Source organism: Hippichthys cyanospilos, chromosome 14, assembly GCF_059441005.1.
Source record: "Hippichthys cyanospilos isolate Australia breed blue-spotted pipefish chromosome 14, RoL_Hcya_1.0, whole genome shotgun sequence".
Taxonomy (NCBI): domain Eukaryota; kingdom Metazoa; phylum Chordata; class Actinopteri; order Syngnathiformes; family Syngnathidae; genus Hippichthys; species Hippichthys cyanospilos.
In genome coordinates, this window is record NC_142382.1 from 8,983,634 (window position 1) to 8,995,517 (window position 11,884).

Sequence of the window (11,884 nt, forward strand, 5' to 3'; positions counted from 1 at the left end):
TGGTTTTAATTGTTTTATTCAGGAATCTCAACATGTGAAGTACAAAAATATTGATAGATATTTTCATTGTTATTCAAGTCCTCTTGAAGAAAAGCACTGTTCAGTGTGATGAACGTTTCAAAACACAACAATAATTTAAAACTAATGGTTTCACAATGTTTTCAGGACAGACCAAGTTATTTTACTTTGCAGAGCAAGAACCAGCCTTCTGACAAGAATCAATACTGTGATGAACATAAAACGCCTTGGAAAGCACAATAAAATAAAATAAAAAAGCTTGCACTCAAAATTTACACTTTCTGAGTGGTAAAACTTCACCACTCCAGCTTCATATCAGCTTTGCTCCACACATACTTCCCTCCCCTTTTTAGGAACATTTTCTCATCAAATCCACTAAAGCTGATGGCTGCGCTTACGCCAACATCGAGGATGGATTTGGATGGATCCTTTCGACCCTCTCGACAGTCCAAGAAACGCATCTAAGAGAGAGATGGAAAAAAAAAGGTTGTAATTATTATTAACTTTTACTGCTGTTGACAGCTAAAGATGTCACAGATCAATTTTAACAGGAGTGGCAGCGGATAACTTAAGTCGTTCACTGCTATTGACAGCCACGTAAGTCAAAATTCAATTTAACAGGACTTAATGTATGATTTAAACAGAAAACATGCAGAAAATCAACCCTCCCCACTCCAGACATGAGCAACAAGTTAAATGGATCCGTTGTTCCTCGTGACTACAGTAAACAATGTCATCAGACATACAAAGTGGAACATGATAAACCACTTACATATTCATCCAAGATCAAGTAAGAATTCCTCATCTGTGAAGAACAAAACCACATGTTTGCTTTAGTAAACAAAAAAGTTCTATTAAAGAATCCTTTGACAACAGTGTTATATTAGTAGAAAATAGTTTGACTACAATTCCATATAATATGTTCATCACTTAATGCATTGGTTCTCAAATTGAGGTAGTTGAAGGAACTTCAGGGGGTACTCGAGATTTTAAATAAACAAACTTGCAAAAATCCTTCAAAACTAATTATTGAATGAATTAATTGCTTCAGGAAAATATACGTTCATAAATAATTTTTTTTATGTTAAGTGGTTATTCAATTTCATTTTTGTAAAAAGACAAATTCTCCCCCATAGTAGGATGGTTCAAACAAACTCATGTGTCACCTCTCATTACCTGTCAAGTTAATGATTTATTTTTGTGAACACAGCTCTCCTATGATCCTAAAAGAGGACAGTTCTTTTGGAGAACAGGTCCGACAGTTTTATGTTGATTTTTTTTTTTTTTTTTTTTGTGCGGACAAATCTTTAGCAATCATTTAATAATTTATTTTTGTGAGGAGATTTCTACTGTAATCCCAAAACAAGACACTTTATGTTTAATATTTTTGGTGGACAAATTTTATTTATACATATTTCATTTTGAGAACAGGTATGACACTTTATGTTGATTTTTTTGTGGACAAATATTAATAATTAATTTAATGATATATTTTTGTGAATAGATCTCTAATATAATCTCAAAACAGGATGCTTTAAGTTTAATATTTATTTGTGGACAATTTTTCTTGTGAATAGGTCTGCCACTTTATATTGATTATTTTTTTTGTGGAAAAATATTGATCAAAAATTAAGTTAAGTTTTTGATAACAGATTTCTTCTATGATCCATAGGAGGACGCTTTAGGTTGATAATTTTTTTTGTGGACCAATACAAATGAAGTTTGAAAGGGTCTAAAGCTGAATAAATCTGACCCTGATGGCACTTTTTTTTAAATATATAAACTCATTAATGCTAAGCATTGGTTAAGGGGTACTTGGCTGATATTTCACAGGGTGGTACATCACTGAAAAAATGTTCAGAACTACTGGCTTAATGTTCTAGACTCTTGTTTCCATGCTAGTGTTTTATTAAGCTGAATAATGTTACTTGGAGGAGTTTAACTGGAGTATTATGAAGGTCTTTTTTTTTTCTTTAAGGAGTACAAACCACTCACAATTGAATTAACTTTGTAGTCAAGTACTACATTCGACTACATTTCTTCAAGACATAATTAATTCAATAAATAAATTCCACATTATATGTAGCAGTAAACTGATAATGCAACGCTACCTTCTCATTGGACTCTGGAACCAGACATGAGATGTTGCTGTGTCTCTCCAAAAATTCCTGAAACTGTTGGTCACTGATGATGAACCTCTCGGCCTCTCTGAGGGCTTCCTCTCCGGCATTCTCACCGTCAATCAGCAAACACTGGAAAACCTGAAGGACAGAAATAAATCGCATAGCGTTGAGAATCAACATGGTGACTAAACTATACAGTCCTCTCCATTCCGCATCAATACCTTCCATCGGACCGGGTTGAGCTGATTAATGTGTTCCGTCATGTCCTCGTCCACGTTAAAGGTGTTGATGACTGAATTGATTTTAAAAGCCACTTTATATTGCTGACACCACTTCTGGATCTTATACAGATTGTCCAGGTGGCTTTTCCTCCCTTGGGTTCTGCCAATAAGCTGGTTAGTCTCCTCGTCAAAACTGTCACACGATATGGCCAGAATGTCAAGGTGGTCGCCTAAAGAAAAATTGTGAGACATGCAGGACATACTGTGATATGGAAAAGGACACTTTTTGAAAAACAACAACAACAAAAAAACATTTAGTAGCTCTTTATGCTTTAAGACTCAGTAACATAAAATGTAACAAACATATAATTGGAAAAACAAAAGTATCTAGCTTGGTTAACAAACTAGCAATATTAAGCATCTGACGTTTGCTCATATTTCTGATATGCTTCAATAACGAGAGTTCGTTACAATTCTAACGACCAGAAAATAAATGTTGACTTCTAGAGTTGTATTTGAAAAAAAGGACATAATTATATGTAAGCGTGATGTCCTACAGCTAAAATTGTTCAGGTATTGAAATTTATGATTACACGGAGCCAGTCCGAGTTACTACAAAGAGTGGTGACGTCACCTAGTGGGGAAATCGGTAATTACAGTTTAAGAAGGCCAAACAAAAACACGGTAGGTACATAAAAAATATGCGTACTAATACAATACAACGGTGATAATAAATAATATATAAGTCGTCATATAACTGGTTTTTTTTTCAAATTATTTTTGTCTAAATATTTTGGTACTTTTCATCTTTTATTATCCAACCACCAAATGGCAGCAATGTAACTAACACATTGTGCTTTTAACCACGGTACCCCTCATTCTTCATTCTGCATATCTTTTGCTCCTTTGAGTGCAAATAAACTATAAAATTCTTTCATCAACATGACTGGAGATTTTAGTTTTAAGGAGGTATAAAATGCGTGCCTGTTAAAAGAGGAGACCCAAGTCACCAGAGACTGTTTGAATTCATTATCGTGGCCAGGAAAGCCCAAACAAACATGGGGAGAAAAGTCCAAGTCAAACAGGAATGCTGAAGCCAAGATTTAAATCCCGACCCTCAAAATAGTGAAAAACTAGTTCATCATGCTTCATGAAAACAACCATATTTACCATAATTTTGAAACCATTGTTCCTTGATCATGCTTCCATTGCTGACGATGCTGACACTTGGAAGTTGCAAGTCTTGTTTGCAGTATTGGACTAACTTGCCAAGAAAGTTCCCTTTTTCATGCAGGAATGGTTCTCCTCCAGAAAAGTTGATCTTTTCCATACCTGAGAAAGATGTTAAAATATCTTAGTGAAGTGACCAAAAGAAAAAAAAAAAGTCTAAATGCTACTTACCAGAATCCTTTAGAAGTTTGAGTCCCCTCTTGGCTTCTTCCAGAGGCAGCACAAAGGACGTCTTTGCCGTATGGAAGCAAAAGCCACATTTGTAGTTACACTTGCGTGTGAAATGGTAGTTTACACTGGTTGGAGTCACTGCATTCGGGCTGGTGGCTTTGACAGCTGGGACTGTGCCTGGTCCTGCGCAGGATCCTGCCGTCCAGGAAAAGGTTCTGTCCAACACATTGGCAAAAAAAGAGAGGATTGTCGTGACGCAGAGCTGCACTAGCAGCAAAGGACCTGTAAAAACTGTTGACACATTCATTTCCCAAGCAGCTCTCCCGATCTTACTCTCTACGGTGGTGATTCTTGACTCAGCCTCACTGCTTAAATAGAGCCCGGGAATATCAGCTGACCGCCTGGTTTCTGTTTGTAAACAATGAAACTGAAACTTACTGCTGAGTATGAGTGCATTCAACTGGAATGTAAATTTAGAGGAGTGTCCAGCCACTTCAAGCTTTTACTGTCATTCAGTAACTGTAAAACAGTAATAAATATTAAAACCACACATATTTACAAAAAAATAAAAGAAGTGAATACTCATGTACGTCTATGTTTCCTTAGCGCTTGTACTTGATTAGGATTACTAGTAAACTGGAACCTACAATACTTCGGGAAAGAAGGAGTAAACTTTGGACTTGATGCTAGCTAAGCACATGTGTATAGTTAAGTTTCAGGCAGTGGTGCCCAAACTAAGGCCCGGGGGCCATTTGTGACCTGTCATCTATTTTAAGCAGCCCAAGACATACCAAAAATTATATTTGGAAATAATGTTTTCTTTTTTTTTTTTTTTTTAACTGGAGAGCTTTTATAATTATACAACTGTACTGAATAATACTAAAAGTGTTTCCTAAATTTTCACGAACATACATAAATGATCCATAAGTAATGGCTCCAAAAAATAATCTATTTATTACAGATTGCAGCAGTTTTGGTTCTCAGTGTCACGATGGGATTCAGTTGCTGTGCCGTGTCTGACATTTTCTAACGGTTTCAAGGTTTTCTACATCTACAAAATCTAGTAAAATCCAAAACAATGCCTTGGAGAAAACTTTTCATCTTTAAAAGCTCTATCAGCAATGAACAAAATGCAATCACTTGATTGTCTGATGTTGATGTGTAAAAAACTCTTGATTGCCCTTACATTTTTCATTTTGTTTATGAATTTGCCTTGTTAAAGTCTACAATTTTTTCTAGTGCCAGGGTATGAGGAAAACATATTCTTTGCCAATCTGTTCACTTAATTTAGTCAATTGCATCCACTTTAATAATCTGTACCCACAGTATTATGTATGCGTACTCAAATTTTATGAATCTGTAGTTTAATAATCTGTATCTACAGATTAGAAACCTGTACTCACAGTTCTGTCATCTGTTTTCAATTCACTAATCTGTGGTTTCTCATACCCCAGCACCAGAAAGGCTCTGTGCTGTCCCAGTGTCACTTTTGTTTTTACATTTTACTGTTTGGATTGAGGCCAACAACGACATATACTGTGTAATTGTTTGGGGAAAAGAAAACATTTTGTGGAACCTGTGACGAACCACACGGCAAACACCGATGTTTACAATGTGTATAGGTCATTATTTATGATGGCGAGATGAAGCTTATTGCCATACCACAATGGAAAAAAGTCACTCAAAGAAGCAAACAATAATTGTATTATAATATTAATATAATATATACTGTTGTGATTACACATTTCGTCTTTCAAGAGCCTTCAGGTTGAGTCACAGTTGACCTTAATTTTATTGAGAAATTGCGTCCTTGTTTTACGACAAAAGGAGGCTCACACTTCAAACGTTAAGACTTGAAAGATACCATGTCATGTGATTTCACCATCTGAACATTATTGTTTTCGTTGATCGTCTCCTGGATCAAGTGTGCCTAATCTAATGTCGTGTTTCGCTTGCTTCCTGAATTAGGACGATTGCGTAACCTCTTCCACGCTTCAAGCAAACATGTTTCCTCTTCGGCGCAGCGTTTACTTTCGTTTTCCTTTCTACAGACTGAAAACCGAAACATATGTCATGACGAGTCGGACAATGGCGCTTCTCTCCCGATGGTCCTCTCGTGTTTTCTCCGTGGAGGTGGACGGGGAGCCGGTTTATTTTAAAATCCACGACGATCAACATCGCGAAGAAGGAAAAGAAATGCAACGAATCTTTGGTAACGTTCAAAAGGATGCCAAGTGCTATTCTCTGCTGGTTTCCAGCGCGGACAAAATCCACACCGCAAGATTTCACTGGAAACTCAAAGAGAAACTGTTATCAACGCTTCCTCCGCAGTGCCGTCTGTCTCCGATGTGTTCGTTTCTGCCTAGCGTTAAAGATTCCCTCGTACGTGGTTATTTCTTACAAGTTGCTTCTCCTGAGAGCTCCGCTACGACAGAGCGACTTTTACGACAGTGGCTGCAGGTTGACGACCCTTTACTGGTGTGCTCATATTTGCACGGGAACGAGAAGACTCCACGGTGGATCCAGCAGCTGTGGAATCACGAACAAAATCATGGCATTGTATCGTCAGATGCGCCGCAGTACCACCCAGCAACCCTTAACCTGATCAACTCTGATGTTTTCTACAATTTTCAAGCAGCCCGTGATGTTTTTAAGCAGGTTAATAATGACGCTTACTTTATGCCTTACTCACCTGAGGCTTCATTAAAATTTCATGCAATTAATAACCAATAAGTAATTTAAGTAATAATCATATTAATTTGTATCACTTTTAAAAAAGATAATAAATATGATGTACATATTTATTTACACATCATTAGGGGCATAGGTGTACAAAATGAAGTGGTCTGTTGTTCTGTAATGCATGCAGATTTAAAATTATAACGCCCCCGTGTGGTGTCATGCGGTACATCAAATTAGGTCATGTATAACTCACTGGATGTTTAATTAATTACACATTCACTTAGTAACTAATAATGCGCAGTTTGAATAATGATCATAAGCATTCATTTTGTATCACGATTAAAAATAGTAAATATGATTTACATATTTACACATCATTCCGTGTGAAAGTGTACATAAAGAAGCGGCCTGTCTTAGAGTAATGCATGCTATATTGAAAATGTGGCGTCCTCGTGTGGTGTCCTGCGGTATATCAAATATAAACGTTTTCATGCTTTATTACCCCAGTATTAAGTTCGTTTGGAAAAAAAAAATCTACCATATTTACTCAGTTTGTGATACATAGCGTCTTACATTGGACGTTTAATATTCGATTTTAAATGATAAATTATGTTGGTTGTCTGAAGTCAAATGTACAGTAGATACTATCAGCTTTCATTTGGGATTCATTTAAATTGAAAAAAATGGCAGGTGCAATTTTTACCGAGTTAAAATGTGATCACTTGGAAAGCCGGCAGCACGGTACTAAAGTGATCTGTATCCCCTTGTCACAGTTCCTAAATTATGGTTTCAGATTTCAGCTCCGGTCATTATATGAGGAGTTTGAGTATTCTCCCCTTGCTCGTAAGATTTCCTCCAGGTGCTCTGTCTTCCTCCCACATTCCAAAACATGAATTTCCTTATGTGTGAATGATTGACTAGCAATATATGACCCCCGTTTGGCTGCCGACCTGAATCTACTTATCTAAAATGATATACAATTCATAGCAGAGCCAAATGTACATTGGCTACTATGTAGGTCTGCTCTTAACATGACTCCATTATATCTGTGCTTATCTTCAAAGGAGCAAAGTGACTGTGTGTGTCTTGCAGTGTGCTGACATCATTCCAGAGGCCACATCTGTGCTGGAGCTCCTGCCTTGTGACAGTGACGTGGAGGCCAGAAGCAAACCAGACTTCCCCGTTATTGTCTTGGAAGGCCTGGATGCCACAGGTTAATGCCATTAGGCTACAAATAAAGACATGGCCGCCATGATGTATGGATGTTATGTGAAAGCAATGGCCGCTCACTGTCTGCTGAAGCTATTATCCACCAGTGAGCTCAGGCCTAATGGAATATCGTGTATCATGACCTCAGAAGAGGAACGTCGCTGGGAGAATGGTTTATTGAATGACTCACTCATGCAATACTCTCTGGCAAGCCTCATGAAATTCTGTGATGCAGCTGAACTTTTTTTTTTAGGTCATCAACTTTTCAACAGCACTGTGATAAAATTTTAAGATTGAGTCTTTTTTCCTCATCGCAGGTAAAACGACATTGACTGAGTCTCTAAGGGATGTGCTTGGGGCCACTCTTCTGCGTTCCCCTCCACCGTGTCTCTCCCCGTGGAGGGCCCGTTTTGATCAGGAACCTCCCATCATCCGAAGGGCTTTTTACGCACTGGGCAATTACATCACGGCGCAACAGATTTACCGGCAAACCTCTAAGAGACCGATCATTATTGACAGGTAAAGAGTTTTTATCTGAGAAGTCAGGTGGCATTTTCCTCACTTTTTAAGCGAGCTCCATACACACATACTACTTTTAAGTAACTTACAAAATGGGAACGATCCCATTTGTTTTGTTTTTTTCCTGGGCTTTGCTAACTTTGATCGTAAGGAGAGAAAATGATCAATGTGCATACCTCACTATTTTCCTCAGGTTCTGGCACAGTACTGCTGCTTACGCCATCGCCACGGCCATAAGCGGACCAGTGTGTGCTCTTCCGTCGGAAGGCTCCGAGTTGTATCGCTGGCCCAGTGACCTTTTCCAACCCAGTCTTGTTGTCCTCCTTACGCTGGACCCTGAAGAAAGGAAGAAGAGGCTAAGGGACAGAGGTCAAGGGGAGACCAAAGAGGAGCATGAGCTGGATCACAACCAACGGTTTAGACTCAGGTAATTTCCCCAGATCCCGCATTCCAAAAACATGTTTTTTAAGTCAAGGCTCAGTGACATTTATGATTCACATTTGACTGTGTCCTACAGCGGACCAAAATGGAGCCACAAAAACATTTTGGCATCTAAATTGAGGATAACACTTCATAAAGCTCTTTTATTAATTAATTCACTGCCAGACCAGTTCAATTGAGTTTTGATTTGGATAGCTGCTACTGGCAGTAAAGGATTAACTTATTCTTTGCCACCCTGGTTAAAAACAAACAAACAAACACAAAAAAACATATATATAGTCGTCGATGGTATTGAATGAGAATGAAGTTAAAGCTGAATTTAAATTATCCACCAGCAGCTACCCAAAAATGCAAACTGAAAATGCCATCTATTATAAAAATATATTATAATTTACTGTATATCACTGACCACAGAGCTTAATTACATGTCATAGTTGGATGTCATATTTTTTCTTTGCTTATTTGTTGCCACACCTGGTTAAGTCATTTGTTATTATATAATAATAATACAAAAATACCAATTTGTGCTCTAATTATATGTATATTCTCGTTTTCCAAAAATATTTAAATATGACTTGAGCAATAACACTATATGGCCAATAATATATTAGCAAAATAATAGCCAATCAGTATCTTTACAATATTAGTCAAAAGTTTGGAAACATCTTCAGCAAGCTGTGACAATCTGCCCATAAGCAAAACTATCATCTGGGCAGAAATTTGCCTACTTTGGCTAATGTAGAATCTAAACCATATTTTGGTTCCGATAACATTTGATCTCCAGTAAACGATTTCTTCCAAGTTACCCCATAGTGTGTTTTGACTTCAGTACTAATAAGAAATGTAGGGGAAAAAAAGAAGCATTGAAGTTGACAGTGTTTTGACTGACCAACAGCCAGTGCAGAAGAATGACGGAGCAAGATGCGGCACAGAATTCAAATTGTCTCTAGTAACGAATGAACGAGTGGTTGTGTGCTCCCTGAGATTGGTTGGATATCAGTCCAAGGTGTTACCCCATTTCCCCCCCAAAGTCAGCTTGGATAGACTCCCTGATGGATGGATGTCTGCATTGAGTTATTTGATAACGCTTATACAAGAACAGATTTAGACCATTGAAAAAGATTTATCTGCAAAGCCAACACTCAAGCGGAATGTCTGAGCTTATCACACGCCAGCCATGATTTCCGTTCTCGACTTTGAGGTCAGATTGGGATGTTTCCAACTTTGCAGAAGTCTTAAGCACGGTATATTTCATCAAGAATTGATGTTAAGTGGTTCGCACTTTGTTATGAGCTGACCCGACAGTGTTGAGACAGAACAGTGTTAGGTTATCTCAAGTGTGCCTAAGATCCATCAAACACTTTATAATCAATTACTTTCTTGTGAGAGGTGAGGAGTGGGGAGAGGGTAGCTGATGAGGAAGCCCAGGTGATTAGTTGTTGAAGCATTGTACTCCATTAAAGCAAGTCAAAACTCAGCAGTCACGGTCAGGCCAGCAGGCGGCTGCGCAGACAGGTCGATGGCTACTGTCATTCATCTTTTCTCCTGACATAATGGCCTTTCCACATGGGACAGCCAGATGTTGGGCCAGCACAATTAGAAAACGGAGGAGAGATTGTGCAGACTTGGTCAATCACTATCACAAGGACTCATTTGTCTCTGGAAATGGCTCTGCTCGAGGCCATCTGTGGTGTTTCTTCTCTCATATATTTCAAGGATGTTGCCCCGTTCATCATTGTCTTCTCTGTTCACCATCACTGAGGGGCTCACTTAAGCGTTACCCCAACGTACACTATTGATGTAAAGTGCTCTTTACTTTGGATGCTTTCTTAATTTGTTGACAAATGCCATTGTGTGTATTTGCAGAGTGGAGGAGGCTTACAGGAGGATCAGCGGGCCAACTTGCATCAGCGTGGACGCCAGCTCCTCTGCAGAGCAAGTGCTCCAACAAGTGTTGCTTTTAATTAAGGCCAAATGCCACTTGTAAACAGCTCTCTTGTCTTTGGCGGCTGGGCATCAAGTGGATGCACTACCTCTTATGGCCGCTAGGTGCCAGAAAAGGGATGCAAATGGCAGAGTGGTCAAAATTGAGTGTAGCGAGACGCTTCAGACAAGAGGCCGGAAGAGTCACATTCACCCAATCAGAAATACATATTTATCCGGACGCACACATGCACACAAGGCCTATGGCAAAGAGTGCATTTAAACTGCTGCTGTGAGCTCGCAGAAATCACACCAAGTATCCTTCAGGCCTTGTGGAGAGCCACTTAACTCACAGCCACTTTAACTCATGACTGAATGTATGTAACAGGCACTTCAATTCAAACTGAAAGAGCAAGTGAAATTTAAAGCAAAAATTTAAAGCATAACTGCATTATAAATTCAAGCATTATACATTTACATTCACTCTCAGGTATAACTGTCACATGCATTATAGGATGAGAGCATATACAGCCACAATAAGTGTTGGGGAAAGCACTCTGAAAATGCAGTCAGCTATGCCACAAGTGGAAATACATTAAATGAAGTTTCACTACTGTAGCTACCCACCAGAGACATGTAGCAAGCTAACCTACATTGAAATGACAAGAGTTACTTAAGTACATCAAAGAATAATCTTCCCGAATGTGGATTACAGGAGCAAACACTCGGTAGAACACAGCAAAAACAGGAATGATGCAACCCCCCCCCCCTCCAAAAAAAAAAAAAAAAAAAAAGACAAACTCATAAATGCAAATGACCTCATTCACTGGCAACCCCGTTAAAATGGATTTTCTGCCTATGGGTGTCAGTAGCAGTGACTGATTTCACTTATTCACTGCCAGCTCAGTAAAACAGATCTTTGACATATTTTCTCATCAATGGCAATAAATGAGAATAAACAATATATATGAACATGTTCCTGAAAAAACTACAAGTAAAAAACAAAGTGCTTATCTCCTTAAGCATCTGATGTCTTGTTGAGGCTTTTCAAATCAAACATTTTTCATCAGGTAGATCAATCGATATGTAGTCTGCTCACCTTTATCAACTTTACTTGCTGCTTTAATCATGTTTAATTTAGCTAATGTAAATGAATGATCCCTCATTTGAATTTACTGCTTTACATTCCACTGACCCCCCCACCCCCACCCCCCAAACACAACACACGTTAGTTGTTATGAATCAATTTTATAAAACAGGCTCCTATAATGTTTAAGCGTGTTCAGTGAGAATGGGCCTGACCTGTACACTTAATGTAATTGAATCTAAAAGCAATAAAAACCTTCA

The 11,884-nt window shown here is 38.3% G+C and overlaps 2 protein-coding genes across 2 annotated transcripts; one reads left to right on the forward strand and one right to left on the reverse strand.

Moving 5' to 3' along the window:
• On the reverse strand, positions 1-6,181 carry rsad2 (radical S-adenosyl methionine domain containing 2). The gene is made up of 6 exons (XM_088433071.1): positions 3,764-6,181; positions 3,533-3,694; positions 2,363-2,592; positions 2,130-2,279; positions 791-823; positions 1-479 (listed from the first exon to the last, which is right to left on the reverse strand). The coding sequence occupies exons 1-6, from the start codon at positions 4,068-4,070 to the stop codon at positions 315-317; spliced, it is 1,047 nt and encodes a 348-aa protein (XP_088289197.1). The 5' UTR covers positions 4,071-6,181; the 3' UTR covers positions 1-314.
• cmpk2 (cytidine monophosphate (UMP-CMP) kinase 2, mitochondrial) lies at positions 5,678-11,304 on the forward strand. The gene is made up of 5 exons (XM_088433070.1): positions 5,678-6,421; positions 7,538-7,658; positions 7,972-8,173; positions 8,367-8,600; positions 10,481-11,304. Exons 1-5 carry the CDS (start codon positions 5,768-5,770, stop codon positions 10,599-10,601), a joined length of 1,332 nt encoding a protein of 443 aa, XP_088289196.1. The 5' UTR covers positions 5,678-5,767; the 3' UTR covers positions 10,602-11,304.
• The last annotated feature ends 580 nt before the right edge of the window (positions 11,305-11,884 follow it).

Bases quoted from the DNA above. Each gene is read 5' to 3' on its own strand.
- rsad2 (XM_088433071.1), bottom strand. From the start codon at position 4,070: ATGAATGTGTCAACAGTTTTTACAGGTCCTTTGCTGCTAGTGCAGCTC. The intron at 3,695-3,763 runs GTAAGTAGCATT...CATCTTTCTCAG, and splicing joins CAAACTTCTAAAGGATTCTG to GTATGGAAAAGATCAACTTT. The intron at 2,593-3,532 runs GTAAATATGGTT...ATTTTTCTTTAG, and splicing joins ACAATGGTTTCAAAATTATG to GCGACCACCTTGACATTCTG.
- cmpk2 (XM_088433070.1), top strand. From the start codon at position 5,768: ATGTTTCCTCTTCGGCGCAGCGTTTACTTTCGTTTTCCTTTCTACAGA. The intron at 6,422-7,537 runs GTTAATAATGAC...TGTGTCTTGCAG, and splicing joins CCCGTGATGTTTTTAAGCAG to TGTGCTGACATCATTCCAGA. The intron at 8,174-8,366 runs GTAAAGAGTTTT...TATTTTCCTCAG, and splicing joins AGACCGATCATTATTGACAG to GTTCTGGCACAGTACTGCTG.